Source organism: Camelus ferus, chromosome 4 (assembly GCF_009834535.1).
Source record: "Camelus ferus isolate YT-003-E chromosome 4, BCGSAC_Cfer_1.0, whole genome shotgun sequence".
NCBI lineage: Eukaryota > Metazoa > Chordata > Mammalia > Artiodactyla > Camelidae > Camelus > Camelus ferus.
Genome location: NC_045699.1, coordinates 67,103,436 through 67,127,762, shown reverse-complemented (window position 1 = coordinate 67,127,762; position 24,327 = coordinate 67,103,436). Strand labels below are relative to the sequence as shown.

Sequence of the window (24,327 nt, the reverse complement as noted above, 5' to 3'; positions counted from 1 at the left end):
AAGCTCGCGTACCACAACTCCTGAACTAGGGAGGAACACGTCTTGGAATGGTGTCTCCCCCACCCACCGAGGAATCAGAGTAAGGAGGAGAGGGGAAACCAGATCCTAGCGACACCCTCTGAGCAGCCACTTCCAGCCACCCCTGATGCCATCCTGCCCCACAAACTCTACTGTTATGTCAGTCAACAAATTCTTTCTTCTGTTTAATCCAGCCTGGCTTAGGTTTCCTGTCACTTACAATCAAGAGTCCAAATGAAATCCCGAGGTTCCTTGTACTCAGTATTCATGAATACTAGGCCCGTGCCCGGTGCTGAGGCTACCAGGTCAAGGGCACAGTGGGCCAAGCCCTCCAGCAGTTCCCTGCTTATCAGGGAAGAGGAACATCGGACCAAAACACTGCACACGGAAATACCCTGTGATCATGTAATATTCACCTTTCTTCTCCACTGAGAACCCTCCAATGGTTTTCCGGCACGATTGGACTAAGATCCAAACCTCCACCATGTTTCACGAGGTCCCACTGAGCACTGCCCCACCTCCTACTCCTTCTGGCTCACCACCTCAGCCACACCTGGCTGCTCTCTGCCCCAGACCCATCTCGCCATCCCCACTGGGAGGCTGGCCCTTCCCCTCTGCCTCCAGATCCCTGAGGGCTGGTTTCTTCCCTACACTTAGGACTGTGCTCACATGTCACCCTCCCGACCCCAGGCTGAAGAGCCCCCATTCCTTTCTGCCTCACTTTCTTCACTAACTGAAATGGTCTCGCTCACTGTTTCTGGTTTGATGCTGGTCTCTCGCTTTCCGAACACCAACTCCACGGGAGGCGAGCTCTCGGCCTCACTCACCACTGCTTCCAGGGGCCTGGACCCCAGGGTAGGAAACGGGCATCCAGAAAATGCAATGGGGCGAGTAAAGAGGGGGAGCGCGGAGGCCCTGTGGTCCGAGGGAGAGAGCACCTTGGCTTCAGGCATCTGGAAAAGCCCGGAGAGCCTGAAGGAGGAACACGCAGGAGGGGGAAGGAAGGGCCTTTCGATGGAGCACAAGAGGTCAGGGGGGTGCTCTGTGAGGCTGCCCCACCAGCAGGAGGGCAGTGAGGAGAGCCATGGCCGGAGCCTAGGGGTCACACAGACAGCCGGTCTCAGGACTGGGTCCCCGGGAGCCACTGGAGCACTCTCGGCAGACAGAAGATAGAGACTGGTGTCACTAAGACTTACCCAATGAACGTGTACTGGGGAGGGGCCTGCTTGGTCCGGCCCATGATCCGAATGTCACAGATGGCGGCTTCGGTTGAATCCCGTGGGATAAATTTAATGCACAGCCTCTTCTTTCTAAAAGCCACTTCCTCTGAAGGAAAGGACGACAAGAAAAGGTATGAGTCTTCCAGAGAGGCCAACCACTCTGTTCTGAGCACCACGTCTTCTGTCATGTCCCCTTCCCAGCAGTGCAAGTGACCTGCCATCCTGGTCGCCCAACAGAAGGGCCAGGCTCCACCCTCCAGACACCCCACGGTGGGCCTGTCACCCTGCCCTGCCTTCAGGGCCTGACCCCCATGTCCGCTGCTGAGAAGGGGCCCGCGGGGCACACCCATCTCTTCAAGGAGCGGCCGCCTGCAAGAAACCCAGGGCCCGGCCTCTGAAAGCCACCCCTCAGTCTGCTCACAGCTCCAGCCATCAGATACAGACCCACGGACACCCCGAGAGTTAAAATATTTTACTACGTGAACTTTTTACTCTTTTACTTTTTCTTACAGCAATTTTCAAACATTCCCGAAAGTAGAGAGAACGGTTAGATGAATTCACGTGTTCCCATCATCCGGTTTCAGTGCTGTCAACTGCTCTCACCTTCTCCCCGCGGACAAGCTGCTTTCACCTCCTCCCCACCCCTTGGCTTTGCTGGAGACGCGCAGGGAGCATCCGCGGCAGACTATTTTTCCTAACGTTACCACCACGCCACTCTCATTCCTAACAAAATGAGCAACGGCTCCTTAATTTCATCCAACAGTCTACATTCAGGTTTTCTCCATTACCTCAACAATGTCATTTAACTGTTGGTTTGTCTGGACGTCTGCACACAGAATTTGGTTGTTAGGTCTCTTGTTCTGTAACAACCTCTCTGCCTTCCCGTTACCTTCAGGGCACTGATAGGCTGGAGAACCGGGGCAGTCCCCTGTACTTCCTGTAACCTGGCAGAGTGAAAGGCTCCATGAGACGCAGGTTACACTGCTTGGAAAGGAACACTTCACAGGTGGTGTGTGTTCATCATGTGGCGTCACATCACGAGGCCTGGAGGCCAGCTGTGCTGCCCTCGGTGGGTTCTGCTGCTGTCAGGCTGGTACTTTGGTTATAATGTCCCCAACAACCATGCTCTGAGTGGTTTTCTCATCCCCTGACGACTGTTCCCTAGATCCAAAATTTCATTAAAGGTGTCAAAACAGCGATTTTCTAATTCCATCAATCCTTCTGCGTTTATTAGCTGGAATTTTTCTATGTAAAAAAATAACTGATTCTTGAAAGACTTGGTCTCATTGAAACATGCACTGCTACAGGGAAGGAGAGATGCAATTCTTCTATTTATCAAGTCAGAGTAATGAGTTGGAGCCCTAGCAACCACCAATGGTGACCAACCATGTGTTTTTTGTTTGTTCATTTGTGGTTTTTAAACACGAGTTTCAATCAACTGCAGCCACCCAATACCTGAGTCAGATCTGGGTTGAAATTTCAGCTCCACCATTTTCTGGCACCATAACTGTAGGCAACTGACTTAATTTCTCCGAGCCCTGGATTCAGTATCTGTAAAAGGGAGTTAATGAAACCCTACCCCATAGGAACACTGAGGAAGCTGACATGTGATAACACACATGCTTCACTTAGCCCAGCACCAGGCACATAGTAGGTGCTCAGTAAAGAACAGCTGTGGATGTTCCTATCATCATTATAAGCACAAAATCTCTGTCAGTGTTTGGCATTGATTTTCAAGACCTTCCAGTTCTGTGGCAGAAATAAGCACATTTAAATCAGGGAGAAGTGAGTCCTGCTGCTGGACTTGCCTTTAACCAAGGGGAGATCAGAGTCAGGTGCTGATATTTTGCAGGGAGGTCTTGCTTTTTTAAAGACCCCGGTGGAAATTTAGAACCTTTGTGGGTTCTTTACCTAGGCGAGGAAACCGGGCTAGATCAGATCTACCAGCTGTGAGTAACCACACTGATCCAAACAGTGTGTCCATCAAGGCAGGGTGGTACCCTGGGGAAACCATCCACAGCAACCCTCCAGCTTCAAAAACTATTAGCTGAGAAGATCAGGCTTTTGACAGTGTGAAGTAGGTGAGCTCTCTCCTCAGAGTAAACAAAAATGCAGGTACGTTATGTACTTGCTTTGCCAGCTGCTCTTTGCTCCATTCCTCCATCTACAGCAAACGCGGGGTAAGAGATGGAGCCTCTAATTAAACACGCTTAAACAGGCCTAGTTTTAAGTAAACATACTATACAGAGTCAATAGAAATGTGCTCAGTCATGCTTATGAACACAGAGAAAGGACACAGCACTTTACTAAAACAAACAGTCTTCCAGTGTTTAAGTGCTATATGGATTGCAACAAACCATATTTTAAATTAATTACAAGCCTCTCATCTTTCTGGCTGGTTTTATAAAACCAGGGCTGTAAATGCTCTTAAACGTCACAGAGCTGACCATAGGTTCATCTGGCCAGCCTGGGTAAAGACTCCAGGAATGACCGTATGACCCTACATGAATGGGCAACCCCAAACCCACCCTCCTTGTGTGATAAGACACCTGTTGGAGATGCCAGAACCCGACCTCAGAATGTCCATGGGGCTGCAACCGACAACCTCCCAGTCACGGGGGAGAGGCCTCCCATCCAGGATCACTGGGGCCCCCCGGCAGCTGGATCACAGGACCCAGAAAGGACTCAGCCCTAGGCCTCCTTGCTTAACAGATTTAACAAATTGAGCGGAAGCCGAATGAGAAATCCCTTGTGGCTCTATACTACATGGTATGAAGACATTTTAAGCCAGTTAGTTGTCAAAAAAGAACACCAATGCACATTTCAAAACTAAGAAAAACACAGAGGAAAAGTAGGAAATTAATACAAATCTACAAGGCGATTTTAGCTCTTAAGCAGAACATTCGTGTAAGAATAAGCAAAGGTAGCAAGTAAACACTTGTGAAAATGTTCAGTCTCGCTAATAAATAATAAGTGAAAATTAAGTAAAATTAGAACAGTAAAACTAAATAAAAAATTTAAAGCCTATGCTGGCAGGCCTGTGGGAGACAGGTACAAGCCAGTATCATCAGTGGCAACATGAATTGGTATTTCTGGAAGTTAATTTGGCAACAGAGAGTAATAAAGCTTATTTTTATTGAGCCCAACCTCTGAGCAAGGCACTGTGTGTGGTGGACACCTTGGGCAATTCAAAGATGAATTAAACATGGATCTTGCCCTCAAGGAAAGAGATAAGTAGCAAAGACAAGAAGAGAACTTGTAAATGGCTATAATGCAAGCTAAAAACAACATTATGACGTGGGTAATATCCCCCCATTTTACAGATGAGGAAGCCGAAGCCCAGGAGGGTCATTTGCCCAGGGCCCCTCATTTGTAAGTGGCAGAGCTAGACTCAATAAAGAGTTTGACTCCAGAGCCTAAGTTCTTCCCACTACGCCAGGTGCAGTTTGTCCCAACAGGTAAAGACGGGAATTCAGAAGCAGAATCAACCACTTTCTTTGGCCTCCCACCACTGTCACTTGCATTTGCTTACTTTCCTGCCTCCCTTCAACAAATGAGTGCTGTACTAGGTGGCTGGAAAGCAGGAAAGACAAGGGGCCCTGACCTCCGACTGATTACATAGCCCTGTCGGAGTATACTGTAATGCAATTTCTTGTTTCCAGGTCCAGTTCACCCACTATACTAAGTTCCTTGAGGCAAGGGCCACTATCTTGTTCATCTTTATACCTCAAAGCCTGCACTGCCTACAGTAGATATGCATCCACCATAGCTGACTGTGGAGAGGAGAGAGAGCTTGCTTCCAACTGGTCTCTAGGGATCAGAGACTTTCAAGAAGTTGGAGATCTTAAACTCACCCTTGAAAGATATGAGGTGTGGCCATTCAGAGTTGAGGGAGAGGGCATTTCAGGCCCGGAAAACAACAAAGCAAATGTGTAGAGTCAGAAAAAAACGAGCACGGAGAGGGCATAGTGAGTAGCTCAGTTTGCATAGAACACAGCGTCCTTGAAGATGAGGGATATGTTTGTAAAGGAAGGTGGTGGGCAGACTGTAGAGGACCCATGACCCAGCAGCCTCAAGCACCTGGAAACTTATCACAAGGAAATCATTCAAAATCTACATGTACCCAAACTGATCTATAGATTCAACGCCATACCTATCAAAATGCTAGCTGGCTTCTTTGCAGAAGTGGACTTATCCTAGAATTCTTACGGAAATTTGAGGGACCCAGAATAGCCAAAATCATCTTAAAAAAGAACAAAGCTGGAAGACTCATCATACTTCCTGGATTCAAAACTTGCTACAAAGTTACAGTAATCAAGACTGTATGGTTTTAGCAATAAGAAAGATATATAGGTCAATGGAAGAGAAGTTGGAGTTCAGAAACAAACCTTCATATTTATGCTCAATTGATTTTCAACAAGGAAGCTGAGACAATTCGATGAGGGAAAGAATAGTCTTTTAGACAAATCGTGGTGGGACAACTGGATATTCACATGCAAAAGAATACATTTGAAGCTGTATCTCACACAAACATTAACTCAAAATGTATCAAAGACATAAATGTAAGGGCTAAAATGATAAAACTCTTAGAAGAAAACACAGGCATAAGTCTTGGTGACCTTGGATTTGGCAATGGTTTCTTAGGTATGACACCAAAAAACTAAGCAACAAAGGAAAAAAGAGATAAATCGGATTCCATCAAATCCAAAAAATTTTGTGTTTCAAAGGACAGCATCAAGAAAATGAAGTGAATGCATAACAGCTCCACCTCAATTTTAAAAAAAAGAAAAAAGGGAATTAAGTGGAAATTGACAGAATGGGAGAAAATTTTTACAAGGCATACAACTGATAAAGGACTTATAACCAGAATATACTAAAACATTCCTACAACTCAATCATAAAAAGACAACTTAATTTTAAATGGGCCAAGAATTAAAATAGCCATTTCTCCAGAGAAAGTATACAAATGACTAACAAGCATATGAAAACATGTTTAACATAATGAGCCATAAGAGAAATGCACATCAAAACCACAGAGAGAGAACACGTCATACCCACTAAGATAGTCAGAATCAAAAAGAATGACAGTTAACAAGTGTTGGTGAAGATGTGGAGAAACTGGAACCCTCAAATACAGCTGGTCAGAAGGTAAAAGGGTACAGCTCCTTTGGAAAACACTTTGGCAGTTATTCAAAAAGTTAAAAAAAAAGGTTACCATATGACTCAGCAATTCTACACTGAGGTATATGCCCAAGAGCAATGAAAACATATGTCCACACAAAAACTTGTACATCAGTGTTCAGAGCAGCATTATTCATAATAGCCCTAAGTGGAACAAATATCCATCAATTGGATGGATAAGCAAAATGGTATACTCACATAATGGAATATTACTTGGCAATGAAAAGGGAATGCAGTGCTGACATGTTACCTACCTCATATGGACCTACCTTGAAAACATTATGCTAAGTGAAAGAAGCCAGACACGAAAGACTACAGATTACATTATTTCATTTATATGATTATATTGCCAGAATAGGTAAATCTATACAAAACATAGATTAGTGGTGACCTAGGGCTCGTAGGGGTTAGGGAGGTGAGGACTGGGGAGAAATGGGGTGCCTGCAGTGAGTGATTGCTAATGGATACATGGTTTCTTTTGGAGTGATAAAATGTTCTAAAATTGATTGTGGTAATGGTTGCACAGCTTTGTGAACACACTGAAAAAAAATCACTTAATTGTAACTTTAAATGGGTAAATTGTATGGTATGGTAATTATACTTCAATAAAGCTATTACCAAAAAACTCCAACACATAAACATATAAAATCTATTCTTAAAAGGTGCTTAAACATACGCTTTTGCAGAGCGGCACTGTGGTTAAAAGTGTGGGAGTTAGACTTGTGTATGGATACTCCAGTTATTCCCCCACTTCTAGATGTGTGACCTTGGACAAGCTCTTTAGTCCCTAAGTAGTTACTGTGCCTCATTTTTCTCATACGGGAAATGGGTATAAAACACCCATCTCCAAATAGGGTTCTTCTGCAGATTAAATGAGATCAGGTCTATAAAGCTTCATCACAGGGGCTAGCACACAGTAAATACATGCTAAGTATCAACTCTCACGATTCTTAGCTGATACATCTAATAACAGACAGCGAGTGTCGAAAAGTGAGGAGAGTATTAAGAGAAATATGCCACACGATGGAATCCACTTGTTTCATTAAAATAACAGTTATGTGAAGTCTGTGTAGCTATGGAAAGTCTGGTCTATAGGAAATGCTGGCAAGAAAACAGCAAAAAAAAAAAAAAAAAAAAAAAAAAAAAAGGTCCAAAAATGGGGCGAACTATGGAAAAAGAAAGTATATGTGACAAAAAATGAGATGTGGACTTTCGTAAATGAATCATGTGTCATAAAGAAAGGATTCCCTGTATGTTTTTTATTTACTGCATCACTGTTGTGGATATCCTAATACTGGTAATAAGTAATTTAAAATAAAACAAGTTAAGTTATACTGCATCAGAATGAGGTGGCTCGGCGGCCCAGAGGGCTGCCAGCACTGTTTGATAAGTGATTAAGCACCCCAGGGTCCTGAAGAACCTTCCGATGTGTCAGCCGTTCAGCTCTGCCCGGTGTTGCTCGAGGGTCAGAGCCCCCCCTCAGTTTCAAATCCTGGGTACTCTAACTTGCAGTCTTTGTGGTTCTGACTTTTCTCATGTGCTCCAAGAGCCAAAAATGGTGACATTATTGCACCTGTGTTCCCTGGGTGTCTTTTGATTTTTTTCCTTTTGCTTCTGGGTCTTGTGCCAAGCTTGCCTTCAGCAACACCAGAGGAGGCTGAGGACAAACTATGACCTGTCTGAGTGCTCCCCTCTGAGCCAGCCGACTCAGCAGGGAGCACCACTCTAAGAGGAAAGGACACTGTTCATTTACGTGCCGCTCCCCGGAAGGCTGCAAACTCCTTGGAGAACCAAGTTAGACACGTGTCAAAAGCAGCAGAGTTTATTCATGGGCATGCAGTGAGGCCTCTTAAAATGTTTCTGAAGAAAAATGCACATAGAGATACCTAAAAATATTCCTGGAGGAAGAAAACTCTCACTGTGACGAGTGGTACTAAAGGGCGACTCACGTGTGTCCACCGTCTCCTGAATGGGGATGAAGCCCACAGGCAGCGTGTCCTTGATGTCAATGAGCTTCATATCCACTAACACGTTCCCTAAATGACTCTTGGGAGGAAAGAAAAGAGATACAGACTATTAATCTGAACACGCCAGTGGTGGGTTTGCCATTCTGGCTTCAAAATGCATGTTTAACACAATGACTCATGCAGCTCTACGACGGCAGGTTAATTGGAGCAGGTGCCACTTAATGTGCCCCAGCATTTACACAGGGACTCTGGTGGCCCCCGGGAAGGAGTTTCACCTGCGAAGCCACTCACTCTGACGCGGCCTCGGTTGGCAAACGAGCAACCCAGGAGATGCTTGAGACATAACCCAGCAGAGGGCAGCTGTGCACACAGGTCCCGGGACCACACGGCCACTCAACCCCGAGCGTCTGCTCTCGGGTCAGCAGGTTTTAGAAGGAGCACGTTCCTGGGGCAGTGGTTTTACAGGGAGCTGCATATAAACCTAACAGAGAACCAGTCACTCCTACGGGATCAAGAGACAGCCTGCATATTGGCACACATCTCGGTGGCGAGATACAACCTGTAAAACCCCACGAATGCTAAGCTAATACGGAGTGAAAAGCCCTGCTGCCTCAGCACGACACGTCTTACAAAATGACACGCACAAGGGCCTCTTAAAGCTTGCACTTAGTGGGGGTACACGGGGTCCACTGTGCGCAGTTCCTGTAACCAATGTAAAAATATCTGAGAAGCAGCATGCCGCTCTGTAACTGCGAGAGAGAATTCGCTGCAAACACACTGGCACTTGCAAGTTGGAGACGAACTCTGAAGAGATCTACCCTACAACTTAAGTATGTGGGGCCCACCTTCCAGAGGCGCTTTCTCTCCTTAAGCCCCCAGGAGCACACTCTCTGTTCACTTGTTCTGTGCTCCTGGACGAGCCCCTCACCTTGCCCCCCCACCCACCCGCGGCAACTCCTCAGGCATCCTTCCCGTCCTGCTCAGAGCAGGGCGTGCACCTCCATCTCTGTGTCCCCGATCCCGCCCTGCCCGGTGCCAACACCATTCCTGAAAGCCAATCAGGGAATTCCACCATCTAAACTCCATGCTACGTTCTCTCTTGGCACTCTCAATTTTCCTTCATATCAATTTATAATTGCATGTTTGTGAAGTTTTTATTTAATATCTGCTTCCCTGCTGGAGTTTAAAAACCAAAAGGACCAAAACTCTCTCTGCTAACACTACATATCCAAGCCTGGCATAGTTCTTGGCACACAGCGGGTGCTCAATAATTATTTGCTGAATAAATTAATGTTTTTTGGTACATTTTCAACTTTGGGTCACTCAGAGTTAGAAATCAAATTGGATCTGCTTTGGTGGCAAATCTAAACAATATCAGTAAAAATATTAAAAGTATATTTAATAAATGCACTTATAAACCAAAAGGACACAAAATTCCTGAACTTTAACCATCAAGGTCAAAGTGCCAAGTGTAAGCTATGACCAGGGTTTCCATGGCACTGTGGTCACAAAACCGTTTCTCTCCAACGACGGTATTTGCCAAGGATTTCGTATTATATTTCAGGTAGCTGGGTCTCAGGAAAACAATGCGGAGCAGTGCAGCAAGTGGAAAGTGGAACCCTCACTAACGCGGAATAAATCTCTGACCACGTGGGAAGGGTCTGAACCATTAACCCAACTCGCAAACATCAGCTGCTTTCAGAGTCGCCTGCTCTAATCTATCATAATTTTTTTTTCATGGCAGTTGCTTTTCCATGTCATCACCGCTTTCTGCATTGAGAAATTAACAACTGGGTATGTTTTCCTGCCCTGTAGATGGATGGGCATTCATCAATATCTTTCTCAAATGTCTTCTACTTGACAAGTTGGGTTTTACAGAAGTCAACAGCAAACCACTTAGCGACCTCACCCTCCACACTCTACAAATGTCCCTGATCATAAAACCAGAACATCAGTGGTGCAGCCATTTAAAAAAGGCATCAAAAAAAAAAAAAAAAAAAGTCTCTCGTGCACACAAACTGGGAGGCCGCACTGTCAAAGCCTCCCGCAGCCCAGGCGTGGTCCCTCCGCACACGGGCTGCCACTGCACCGGGTTTATACAGTAGGTCTGCGACACCATTAATTTTGCTTGTTCCTCTCCCCTCCCCCATCCCGTGCTCTCTTTCATTTCCTCCTCATAAATATGAAGAACGAATTCCCAGTCCTTGCTGAGCAAATGATTCATGCCAAGAGCCCAACGTGCACTGACTCAGGGTATTTATGTCGTCTCTGGTAGCCGGTATTTGCTAGTATACTGTAATTATTTTTGACAACCTTGCATTTAAGGTAGCCACAGATAACCAACTTAATATTCAAATGTTCATAAATCCTTCTGTTTAATATCCTCCCTACCTAATCTATGTACATTATTATTACAGGTAATGCAGAAAGTACAGGGCATGAAAAGTGCAATTAATCTCGATCCTTCCCCAGGAAGCAATGTCACTCCAAAGCCAGGTTTCTGTATTAATAGCATTATTGGGGGAAAGGAATTTAGGTTCCAAAGGGGTCTCCCCAAACTCCTACACTGGGAGTCTCACGTCGCCTAATTAAAGAATCTGTCCAGTCTTGAGATCCCACATCCCTCCGTTCCAGTTGTGAAAAATTATGCCATGCAAAGTCTTGGCTCTGACAGCAGGGCCGGACAGACTGGCTGAAACAGATGAAAATATGCCTCTTTCCTCCTCTGCTCCTGGGCCGGCAAGTGGGCCACTGACCCCTCTCTGAATTGCGTCCCCCTGGATCTCATCATAGCACCCATTCATTCTTTTCCTGAAGATGAAGTGCACCTACTTCCGGTGCTGCCTCAAAAAAGAGGTGAGGCTTGTCTCACCCACCGCCCTTGTCCTCGTCTCACATCCCTTATCACCCCGCCCTCACGGAGTGAGACACGCCAAGCAGGCACTCAATGGACACCCCTGAATGTTCCAATGTTGACTAAATCAATGTATTTTCCGTCACCCACTTACCCATGATACCCAAAATTAACAAGCCTGGTGACGTCTCTCTGTCATTTTTAGACTTGTCACTGTCCCCAGTCACAGGGATCAGAGGCTCTTCTGGCCTAGATACCAACACAGCCTTCGGGGAAATGCCACAAAAACACAAAACAAAAACAGCTAAAGAGGCCGTGGTGGGCCTCCGAGGCCAGAGCCTCCTCTCAGCGGGAGAGGCGAGGCTGAGCGGGAGCAGGAGTGAGCACATGAAACCACTGGGCAGAGCGGGGGTGTGAATACAAGTTGCTCAATCCTTAGGAGTTCAGCCTAGCAGCCCTGAGCGGCAGTGAACATGTTGACCTCCTGCAGAAAGGGGAAGCCAGCGGGCAGAACAGAGGTGACAAAAGCTAAGAATATAGACAGTTTTCAAAAAGGGTTTAGGTGAACTCCAGGGACAAAGGGGCAGAGAGTGCACCGCGTGTGGCCCTGGGCACAAGAGGAAAGGTGGGGAGGTGGGGGCACTACCCTAATGTCAGGAGCCAGACGTCTGGAAAGGCAACCCGGCTGTCAGACCTCAGCTGCACCGTGACCTGAGGAACCTGCTCAGGCGCATTGCAGGCTTGGCTGCCAGCTCTTTGCCCTACTCAGCCAGACGCTCCGTGCTTTACTGCAAGTGTTTATTACTCTCGTTATTGGTGAAAAAATGTATATAAATAAAGCAATGACTTCTCCCCTAATCCTGAAGATGTTAAAAAACCACTTTCCTAACAAACTTACCAACAAACAACAGAATGGCTGGAGGAAGAGAGTGCAGGCCACGGAACCGTGCAACTGTCCTCAGCCAGAAAACACTGCAGGGACACATGGGGACCTGTGACAGGACCCTTGGGCTGTGGGGCTTATGATGGAGAGAAAGACTGTTACCTTTCCCCTTCGTGCTTCTGGATGGGGAAGTCTGAACTTGTTTTTGTTTTTTCTTTATAAATCATGAACATATATTACTGTTACAATAAAATTTATAAAATAAATATTTCTCACTGAATTTTTTGTTTTTGCATTTAGGTCAAAAATAAAGTGTCACCCTTAAAAATGAAAATCTGACTGCTCCCTATTTGGGATTAGGGAAGACAGGTGAGCTGGGACAAGCCAGAAAACTTCCTGATCTCAGGAAAGGAGCTAGGACTTCAAGAGACTATCTGAGGATGGACGCGTGTATCTGCAGAGTACCTAGGACAGTCCTCACACAGAGGGGACGCTCACGAAGCCACTTCTCTTTTTTTTTTTTTTTTGCCACTTCTCTTTTTTCTAAGCCACCCATTAGAACACTTAATTGGAAAAGCCTTAGCAGAGAGCTTTAAAATTTCCTAATTAATGGGCCCAAGTATGAAAAACAGCATAGTAAAAGAAACCTGCACGTGTGGTAGATACCTACCTGCAGAAACAATGAAATGTCATGTGTTACAGAGAAACTCAGGGAGAGAGTCAACCAGGTCACGTGTGAGGGAAGGGGTGACCACGAGGCACCCTTCTAGCTATGCTCCCATCTGTTGGTCAGCTTTAAGTCCAGCTTCTCTGAAAGACACGCACATCCCTCCTACCCTGTGATTTGTTACTTGGAGGAAAGGCAGGCAGAGGAGAGCTGTGAAAGAAATATCCTGGCTTCCTTTGGAGAACACCTTTTAATGGAATTCACTGTATACTTGGGCATGTGGTTAATAATACTGTTAATAAATGAAACACAGCACAAGCTGCTGATCCGACCCCATTCACTAAAACCACAGATAAATTAACATGGTGATGAAAGTAGACCAAAACCAAACAACGAGGAGATTTCAAACATGAATGTAAATGACTTGTGCTCACTCAGCAAACGGAAAACCACTACTAGACTTACATTTTCTTTGGAAAATGATCTCGTGAAACACAGGTATCTGGTAACCTTGGATTTAAATAAGCCGTCTTTCCAGAGGTCAGCATCCACACCATCTGCTGTCTGTGCAACCTGCACCAAAGAGACGGAGAAAAGGACCGCAGGTAAGGCAGGATGCCGCTGAGGGTGTGTGAGAGCAGCTTCTTCGTACCTGTGCCAATTAACACCGGCCCGAACTCTCATGGCATCTCATTAGTCCCTTTCATGAGGCCCTGGGAAGAGATTTTCCAAGAGGGGCAAAGGGAGAGTGTGAAAAATACAACTTCTAAAAATATCGTCCCTGGGGAAGCCATTGATTAAAGACACCCTGACAAAAATAGTTCTAATGAGAAAAGAGCAACTTTTGTTGTAATGGACCAAGAAGGGATTGGATAAGTCAGCACATTAAGTTGCTCATTACCACTTACTCAGGGGACGGTACAGGGTGCAGAAAAATTTCCAGTGGGGTGTGAAATGCCACCTGACAGGGGCACCGCCTGCGGTGAGCCTGGCAGGGCCTCCTGCTCCAGGTTCCCTGGGGCCAGCCTGGGTGCTCCCATCAGCGGGACACTGCTGGGCCCTGGGGGGCGGGATGTCAGGGAAGTTCGCTCCTCACTATACCTTCCTGGTGCAAGCTCGGTGAGTGGTATTCAAGGTCAGAAACTGTCACGACAGGAAATAAAAAAGGACTCAACTCCTAGTTTATAGTCTCACTAAGAAGCCATTTTCTCATATACAGCTATAGAAATTTTCCTCTGAGAACTGTTCAAGGATGAAGCCAGCCCTGGGTACTGGCCCGTGGGGCTGGGGTATTCATGGGGGAGAGTTCACGAGGAGCCTGGAGGGGAGGAGAGGAGGGCAGGCTGGATGGGACAGTGTTTTTCCCGTTTCTCTCTGGATCGCTCAGTAACGGCCTGTCAGGCTTCCTCCCTCAGCAGCCTACCGCCACAGCATCACAGCATCACAGCAGGGTATGAGTCAACCTGCCATGCCCTGCCTGGACCCGACGGGGCCATCCTGGTAGACTGGGAGCAGCGCCCCCTTTTGGGATGAACTCTGACAGCAGGCTCTCTGATGACTCCCAGGTCAGTCGTCCTTGAGGCTGAGACTTTGGGAAGTGGTCCTTGATGGGACAAGCTCCAGGCCACTCTGATAACCTGCTGAAAGCGCCTCTGTTCTTTACACAAAACCTGCCCGATGCAGCCCCACCCCGCGTACACATAAACAGCAGGCCCACGGCCTCGGACTGTCACATGTCCAGGGCAGGGGAGCCGAGGCAGCTCCACCAGGACAGGACGTTCCAGGAGCCCCCACGGCCACAGTCCCTGAGGGGCCTCAGAAAAGCCCAAAGGCCAACTGGCAAAAGAAAAGTGCCTTTTTTCAAACCCCCGAACAATTGTTGAGTTAGCAAATGCAACAAAGGAAAAAGAACGGCCCTCATGCTAAACGTGCAAACATGTTTGACCTGAAATCTGAAGGAGGAGTGGAATGGGGATAATCTTAGGGACTGTTCGCTCCAAGTATGTCACCCCCACAGAATTAACATGATGGAACGAGATCAGGCCTCGTCAGCACTTTCCCCATAATGGACATACACAAAGTTCCTTGGAAAACGTGAGATGTAAAGCAGTGCCCCCCGCTCTCCAGCACTGAGCATCCCTTTTGCTTTGTTTTCTCCTGTGGGTTCCATGTTTTGAAAGCTTTTTGTTTCCCAAACTGTACTTTTATTATATTTCCTCAATTCTAGGATGGAGTCACTTGAGACTCACCGATGGATTTTAAGAACACCCTTTAGGAAAAAAAGAAATAGTATCACATCAAAATGTACAAATCTATTTTAAGATGCATCCCAATTTCAGGACCATTAAAATGTGAAAATAAAAGATGCTATAGGAACAAGGAAATAAGGGAACCTGTGTGGTTTCTCTACAACAAATGCATTATTTTTGATAAATTTTAAAAAATAGAGAGTCTGCAGAACAAAGGCTGTGAAACCATAGGCTGAGACTTAGAAGGAAGAGAGCTGTGTCCAACCCTCCACGGAAAAGGCAGGGGGCTCAGAAGGGCTTTCCTGGATATTGCAAATTCCACCGACGGGTGGTGTGCACCCAAAATCAAGGCTATTGTTTCCAGGGTTTGAAAATGATAATTATCTCCTCTCACCCCACTGCTAGAATTTTCCTTTTTCTGAGTGAGCCGATAAGGAGGCTGGAGCAGGAATGAAAAGGGAAGAAGCATGCCGTGGGCCCGCCCCCTCCTCAGAGGCCCCTTCTCTGTCTTGGCACTTACAGTCCGACGACCAGACCCACTTCTGAGAAGCAGTAAACTTGGATGACCGAAGACCCAGCTTTGCCCTGTGGCCACAATTCATTTGCAAGGGAGTGAAAATGTGTACTGTCCTCCAACCCCAGCCAAGGGGTGGGGGTGAAGAGGGAGGTGAGGATGAGAGAGCGAGACAGCATGTGTGTCTGTGTGTGTGCGTGTGTACATGTGTGTGTGTGGTCTGGCAGAACGCACGGGTGCCTGCAGCCTGGGCCCCGCAGGCTGGGTCCACACAGGGGCCATGGCTCCACCACTAGGGCGAGGAGAGAAGGCCGGGTCCTGGCTCAGCAGGGGCACTGGGAAGGGGCTCTGGTCTAACAAGGCTGGGCCTTCACAGCCTTGCCTCCCCCAGAGCAATGAGATGTACCCGGAGGCTTCTTTCCAATCCGGGCACATAAAGGTGTTTGTTTACTAACCTAAATTCTTCCCATCCCAAGTGAGATGAGCTAAGGACCTACAGGAGGTGATGCCTGCGCTGCCTGGGCGCCCCTGCACGTCTAAACTCTGACCTTGGGAGCTCAGCCCTGAGTCCCGGGGTGGGCAAGGCCGGGGGAGGAAGGCCAGGGGTGGAGGAAGAAGCGTTCTAGGTAAAGCAGACCTGAATCCGACACCCCCAGGCTTAAGCAGGCCTCCTTCCCTGAGGGCACTGCGCTCCGCCTCAGTGCTCACCCAGGACACCCCCAAAGCCAGGGCCAAGTGTCCAAACTAAACATGAGGACATCTGGTCTGACAGCAAACCAAATATTTCAAGTGATGTCACGCTATGTCAGGATTCAAAAAGCCCTGAATTGTCACACTGGGGCTCAGCTCCAGCCTCGGGTCCTCAGGGATTCCTCCCCCACCTCTGGGACTAGAGCTGCTCTTCAAATGCAAACTGCAAACTGCATACGTGTGTCACTGACTCTGCCTGTCCCCCACTTCCTTGGTCCTGGACTACAAGCTTCACAAGGATGAGGACGGGGCACTGAGCGCCATGTCTGACACGTCTGGGCTCAACCCAGACTTGGTGAAGGAAGGAGTGAATGAAACAGCCATTCGATCTGGAGCAAAGTGTGAAAAATACCTGCTAGCTCCTGGAGGAAGCTAATAAGAATTTCAAAAAATGAATTTTCCAGGATTTAATCCCTTGAGCTGAGTGTAATCCCTTTGAAATCACCACTCTGAGGCCACATCCCCATTTCAACAATGAGGCCACTTACTCTTTCGGTTTTCTTATTTGTACCCTCCCTGCTTTGTTCCCAAAATGACTAGAGTACGTCCAATGCTGCTGCTGACTGCAGTGCCTCCAGAGAGTCTGTCACAGGACTTCACACACACACACTCAACGCATACACACACTCATACTCACCTACACTGTCCCGCACACACATACACACACACACACTCCTCCCTCTCTTTTCAGCATCTTCCCGGGTCCAGGAGCTGCCTCTGAGGAGGAGTCAGTGGGCAGTGACAGATCGGATGCATGGTTCCTCTCTCTTCTCTGCCAGTATCCTTCTAAATGACAATCAAGTGGAGAAAGTATGAAGCCCCTAAAATTCAGAGCAAGAGAGGAGCACAGCACAAGGGGGATGCCAACAATGCGTGAGCACGCGGGAAGTGGAAGAGCAGAGAGGTTGACATCCAAATGCCTGGAGCCACCAGATACCACTGAGGATGAGGGTGGAGGGCCTGGAGGTGGGTGGGTGCGAGTTTAGGGCTGACACAGGGAGGCTGTAAAGGAAGCAGTAGACTCCCAGATCTCCACCCTCATTTTTGAAGTATTTTCTGCAGAAACGGAAGCAGTAAGGCTCAGGACTCCAGACATCAGCCTGGTGGGTAAGGAGGTGAAGGAGGAAGTAAGATTCCAGAGTGAAAGCAGGGGGTTAACCACGCACACTGAACGTGACCAAATGCTGGGCCCCCTCCCCTGCCCCCTCCAGGCTCACCATCCTCCCTGCTCCTGGCACCTCGGCAGCCAGGTGCATCCCCTGAACGCTGGATATTGAAGGATTCGTCTCCGGAGGAACTAAGGTGCCAGAGAAGAGGCGGGCACACAGACTTGGGGTCTCCCGTGACACAGCCAGCTCCCTCCGCATCAGCTGCTCCGTGGCCGCCAGTCATCAGGCCCCACCCCACCACGGCTCCACACCCGGGAGCTAGTGCCTCGCTCCTAAATGCAAGCTGACAACGAAGGATCACCAGGCACTGGGAGGAAGCCTCAGACGTGAAGGACAGGGCCCAAGTTAGCAGAAAAAAGGGAACTTGAAGATCACACAGATAATATGAGGAAACAATGAGAGCTAAGGAGTGAACAACCAAACCCATAATTGATACCTGCAGAGAGACAAGCAAATACATTGCAACCACCAGACAAGAAGGGAATATTGTGAAATACGTTTGAAAGGGAAGAATTTAAGACAACATAAAGAGCTTAGAAACAAACAAAAATATTTACAGCTAAAGAAAAAAAACTTTAAAAATACATCAGAAGAGAAAATTTGCATCGATGACAGAAGTAGAGAAGGAAATAAACGAAGTTTAATGCTGAATGACTGTCTTCGTTTGTGGGACTTAGACCTAAGTTAACAGCCCTGACGGTTTTAACAGGTCCTATACATTCAGGAAAGGCCCAGTGTTCTAACTGCGTTGACTGAAGACACGGGAGTACCGGAGGTCACCTACCCCAGGGGAGGAGGGGAGGGAAAGGTACTGTGAGGAAGTAGGCACTCAGAAACCAAAAGTCCAAGTGAGCAGACCTCAGAAAGAGAAAGCAGTTTGGGTTCATTTGAGGGCTATTTGGGTTCATTGCTCGGGTCCTCGGGGGGAGGGACGCGTGGACTTTATTCGATGCTGCACCATCATCACAGACGACCCTGCTCTCCAGGCTCCTCCACTGCATCCTCTACTCCGCAAGGATCATACCACCACGTGACATTTACTGTGTGCACTCTGTGTGCCAGGACCTGCCCTAGGAATTCCGTTCTCCTTCAGTCGTTAGTGCAAGTAACTCATTTAACACAACCCTATGAGTTACTGCGCGCAATAGTCAGTTACTATCTGATTTTATAGAAGAGGAAACTGAGGAACAAGAGGATCTTGGCTGAATAAATCATGAGATGCCTATACAATGGAACACGGATTCAGTTCTTACAAAGGATGAAGCATGAGTGTGTATGTGTGTGTGTGTGTATAAAATTAGGTGCATGATTTAGTAAGCGGGAAAACCATCTTCTTACCAAAAAGCAAATGAGAGGACCCATATGAGAGGAAACAGGCGTGCCAGCCGCTGCTGAGCGAGTAAAAAGCCTTAAACCAGATTAGCTTAGTGCAAAAGCCTCGAAGATATATATGCCCTGTGACCAAGGAATTCCACTTCTGGGCAGGGAGTCTAAGAGAATCACCAGCTTTGTGCACCAGAATGACTCATCCTGGTTCCTTCATGCTGAGCACCTGGCTGCCAGAACCTGATGAGCTGCAGAGGACAGGACCGGACACGACAGACTGGGTCCCTGAGCCCGTGGGGGTAACATTCTAGATGCGGGAAGATACACAATAAACAGGTAAACAAATAAACAAACATATGAGATAATTTTAGGGAGTAATAAGGGTCATATGTAAAATAAAAGAAAGTGGCGAGGACAGTGACTGAGGGGAGGGGCTGTTTCGGTGGGGGGGGGGGGACCAGGGAGGCTCCCTCTGAGGTGACACCTGTGACAGGGAGAAGCCTGTCTGGAGGAAGAGCCGTGCGGGCCGGGGGGACAGCTTCTGTGCAGACGGGAGGTGGACACAAGGCTGACGGGCAGCAGGGACAGAGAGGCGGGCTCTGTGACTGGAGCCTGGTGGGGTGAGGAGGGCCTTGTGCGTGTGATGAAGGCAAAGTTGGGGGGGGGAACACGTTTCTCATGGCTGGAGAGCGTCCTCACAACAGGAGGCCCAGCAGCCGTTTTAAACAACCGTGAGGACACTATTGACACAGGAAGCTCAAGCGAAAGAGTAAGTTACAAGACGGTTTATATGACACAAGCTCACGCTTTGCTTCTTAAAAGTTATCTATATAGAAAAGGATCTTAGACAAATATAAAGCCAAGCACTGACCACTATTTGGTCCTGCACAGTTGAGATTATGGGTGTTTTTCAACTTTTTAAATGTATTTTTTATGGAGGTATAACTGACATACATTATATTAGTTTCAGTTGTACAACATAATGATTCAATATCTATACGTTGTGAAATGATCACCACAAGTCGGGTTAACATCGACCATACATAGTTACAAATATACAATCCAGTGTTATTAACTATGGTCACCATGCTGTTCATTACATCTCATGACTTATTTATTTTATAACTGGAAGTTTGTACCTTTTTACTCTATACAGCTTTTATAATAAGAAAAACAACAGTTTAAAAGACTTCATTTGGTGGGATGAGAAACAAAGATTTGCTGGATTTAAACTTGAGAAACACTTTGTAAATCAGCTACCTAAGGAAGCCACCACGCGAAGGGGTGTGCAGTAAATCCTCCAAACTGTCAGAGGTTCTTCAGAGTCAGAATCAAAGACTCCTTCCCCAAAGAGGAGCTCTTGAAAGATGGCTACCCACCAGCTTCGTCAACCCGTTCACACGCTGGTGTTTTAAGAGCGCCCACCCACAATTCAAAGATGTGTTTGGCAGACAGAAAGCAATCAAAGGGGCCAGGAAATTCTGCAGACATTCCAAAGGAAATACCTGGCGGACACTATGAACAAGAATAACGTTCAAAGGGCTCCGGGTGTGTTAGATCATCCACTGCTGAAACACACACACTTGGCCCAGGCTAGCAGTAGCCGACCGTGCAGCCGCTTCACCCCTAAGCAGAGCAATCTGGGCACAATGTGGAGCCCAAGGCACTGTCCTCCTGGGTCCTCACAGGACGTGTGCCCCGAGTGCTCTGCAAAAACTATACAGTGCGAAGAGCCTTTTGACTTATCTGGTGACGAGCCCAGGGATTCTCGGTTTGAGGTTCTGATTTGATTTGTTATCTTTTTATTGTTTTGAATTCTGAATGGAGACTCAAGTCTGCCACAGACCTTCAGCTGGAATATCCAATGGCTTTTTTAGCAAAGAAATGAGCGTGTGTGTCTGTCTCCAAGCCGGCTGCACCTCCCTCGGTCTCCTCGGTGTCTGGACTCTTCTCTCTGCTCATGTCCTGAGCGCAGGATTAGCCCTCCCTCTTCGAGCTCATCTTCCCAAATGTGCCTCGCGACTTCCTGCCTCCCTGGCCTTGCTCCTGCAGTTCCCACTCAGTACTCAGGGCCCGGCTGATAGGACCCTATCCCCTCAGGGCCTCCGTGTCGGCCCAGCCAGAGGCACACTCTCTTCTTCCAGGATCTTCCTTTCTGATAGGTTCTTGCATCAAACCCTCTTTCATATCGAGAAATACATAAAGCAGAGGAAATAACTTGGATTTCTGGAGTCAAAAGGTGGAAACAACACAAGTGCCCATCAACAGATGAAAAGATAAACAAAATGTGATGTGTCCTGTATACAAAGGAATATTATTCAGCCACAAAAAGGGAATGAAGTACTGCACCTGCTACAACATGGATGGACCTTGACAACATCATGTTAAGCGAAAGACAGTCACAAAGGACCAGATCGTGTACATTTATGTGAAATGTCCAGAAAAGGTAAATCCATAGAAACAAAAAGTAGATTGGTGGCTGCCAAGGGCTGGAGGCGGTAGGGATGGGAAGTGACTGCTAATGGGCAGAAGGCTTCTTTTTAGGGTGATGAAAATATTCTGAAACTAGACAGTGGTGAAGATTACACAACTCTGTGAATATAGGAAAAGCCACTGAATTATACACTTTTAAAGGGTGAATTTTTTGTAGGTGAATTATATTTCAATAAAGCTGTATTTTTTAAAACTCTTAGCATAAGACCTGGCAAGTGGTAGATACTCAGAAAATGTTAGCTCTTTATTATTACCACTGTGTCTTAAAGTAAGGATCCTATTTTATTCCATGCGTATTTTTCAGGGTACCTTGCCTGAGGCCCTGTCGACAAGACAGAATCAGATGTCTGCGAGATGGCTGAACGAACAAGTAAAAAGTGTACACGGGGAACAATGCACAGAGTGAGGCTGGCACATCAGGGCTACACAGAGTGGCCTCTCCCTGTCCTGCCTCCCACGCAGCTGCCGTGGGTACCACAGGCACAGAGAGGACCGACTCCCAAGACTGCGCAGGGCATAAGGAAGCAAAGGCCTCTGGGACACCCCTGGAAGTCAGGAGCCCTGCTTCTGCATCTGCTGATGGGGAAAGGGAGACACACAGGGAAGCCAGTTCCCAGGGGCTATAAGGCCCATGAGACAGGAAATGGGGAGGAAACACGGGCAGGGCACTTGGCTGCATCTAAGGGGAATTTCCTTCCCACTCCCATGAGTCAGGAAAGAGGACCTGGGCCACAAATGTTCCTGCCTCAGCCACAGCCAGGTGGCCAGGCCAGGACACAGCCCTGGACATCCACAGACCCCATGAAGAGCAGCACCAGTGGCCTAGAGGGTCCGTCGTGGCTGGTGGGCACCCATGTGTAGAGTGGGTTCCTCTCAGCCACGGACTCTCAACCTGTATGGAGCTGCTGATGGATCAGCAGGGGCCGAGGGGAGAATAACTCAATCACCAGCACGCAGACACCTGACATCACTGAGGAACAGAAAATTAAACAAGAGCTCTACCTCACGTGAAAACAAATTCCTGGTGGATGAAAGATTAAATATGAAAAGCAAAACTTTAGAAGTTTTCAAAGAAAGAAACTTGCTTTATGATTTTAATAGAGGGAATTATTAAAGAAATAGACACGTGTGTACAAGAAAAATCTATAAAAAAGAAGATGATGAATTTTACTATCCTAAAATTAACAACGTTGATACTACAAAGGGCATTCAAAACAGTGAAAAGATAAGCCTTGGACTGTAAGCAATGCATAACTGACAATGGATTAATATCCAAACATAAATAAAGAACTCTTACAAATCAACGAGGAAAAAAAATCATCGAAAAGAAAAAGGGTATATAACACGTGGAAGTCGTATGAGAAAATGCTCAACTGCTCTGGGAAAACACAAATTAAAAATGACAATTTTATACCATTCATGGTACATCACTGATTAAACTGAAACTATCGGACTAATGTGTGTGGGGCAGAAACTGGCACAGCCACTTTGGAGAACATATTCACCATCTTCACTAAGGGGAAGACGACCCAGCAACTCCACTCCTGGATTGTTCCCTGGAGAAGGAATTCTCAGCGTAGAGATATGAGGATGCTGTTTGCAATACCATTTATAGCAGTAAATTACTGGCAATAACCCAAATCCTCATCAACAGAAGGATGTCATGTCACAGTGTAGTCATGCAACAGGACTCTATACAGCCTTGAAAACACATGCACTAGAGCTATACACATCCACAGGGGGAAATCTCAAAACAACGCCAGGCAAAACAGCGGGATGAAAATATGTACAGTGTGATACGTATTCCGTATGACGGCACCCATGTAAAGCTTGAAAGCAGAAAAGAACACCTAGGGGTGATAAACTCCGAACGTAGCGGTCACTGTGGGTGAGGACAGAGGCGTGGGCCTGGAGGGTGCACAGGTACCAATAATGTTTTGTTTCTTTTATTTTGAAAAAATTCACATAAACTTGGTGAAACATTAAGACTTGGGAAAGCTGCATGGTGGTTACGTGGATGTTTGTTAACGTTATTCTCTGTACTTCTGGAAATATGTGAAATGTTCTGTAGCACAATTTTTTAAATTTAAAAAACCAGGTAATAGAGACCTTAAAAACAGGGGCCTTCGAATACTTGCAAATGTGCACAAGGAGGTCTGTTGTCAGAGGAAACATCGGACACCCACTTACATTTGAATTTCAGGTAAACAATGAATCGGTTTTTTTTTTTTTTCAAATTCAAAAACGTATTTCCAAAATTTCAGATTTAACTAGGTATCCTGTATTGTTATTTGCTAAATCTGGCAACCCAAACAAGGAGGCCTGTACTAAGACTTTGTTTAGTGGGAAAGTGGAAAGAAACTACAAGCTAAGCAGCGGGCGATGCCTGTGCAGAGCGCTCGGCCCGCATGGACACCACACACCAGGGGGCGAGGCCGCATCAGACCCACACGCGCTGAACCAGGAAGATCTAAATGGCACGTGTGTCGTTCAGTAATGATAAAGCGAGAGCTCACCGCATCACCTAATTCACACCAAGAAGACAGGTTACAAGGGTACATTTCTGAAAGCCATTTACATATGCAAATGCACAGGAAAAGGAAGAAAAAAGCAAACTGATGACAGAAATCAAGCGTTTGGTCAAAAGGTGCTTGAGCTTTGACTGTGTTGTTTGATTTTTTTTTAAATAAGAAGTTTTTGTATTCCTTATTGAATTAAAAATAAATAAATACAATTTCTTGCAAAAGGGAAAAACAAGCTTAGCAGGATGTTTCTAAACTGTTAATAATATGCATAGGATCAGAGGAAAGAAAAGGTAATAATTTTGCTCTTCCATTTATATAATTCTATATGATTTAGATTATCCAAAATGAGCTTTTATAATTTTTTAAATGTCATGAAGATATTTTTAATTAAAAAAAAGAAGGCAGGGTTCACAAATCCTCTCTCTATATAGCAGGGTCTGGAGAGTGAGAATTTCATTATGGAGGACGCGTCTGCCAAACAGAGGAGGAAGGAAAAGAGAAGAAAGGAGAG

General features: G+C 46.6%; 1 protein-coding gene across 4 annotated transcripts in view; it reads right to left on the bottom strand.

The window, feature by feature from the left end:
• The window catches only part of MVB12B (multivesicular body subunit 12B), a 263,550-nt gene that overhangs the window by 101,864 nt on the left and 137,359 nt on the right, over positions 1 to 24,327 (bottom strand). For all 4 annotated transcript variants that reach the window (XM_032478454.1, XM_032478455.1, XM_032478456.1 and 1 more), the window contains 3 exons: positions 13,256 to 13,363; positions 8,369 to 8,465; positions 1,215 to 1,344 (listed from right to left, as the gene is read on the bottom strand). In XM_032478454.1, coding sequence (XP_032334345.1) covers positions 1,215 to 1,344; positions 8,369 to 8,465; positions 13,256 to 13,363 — 335 coding nt within the window. The remainder of the gene's footprint in view (positions 1 to 1,214; positions 1,345 to 8,368; positions 8,466 to 13,255; positions 13,364 to 24,327) is intronic.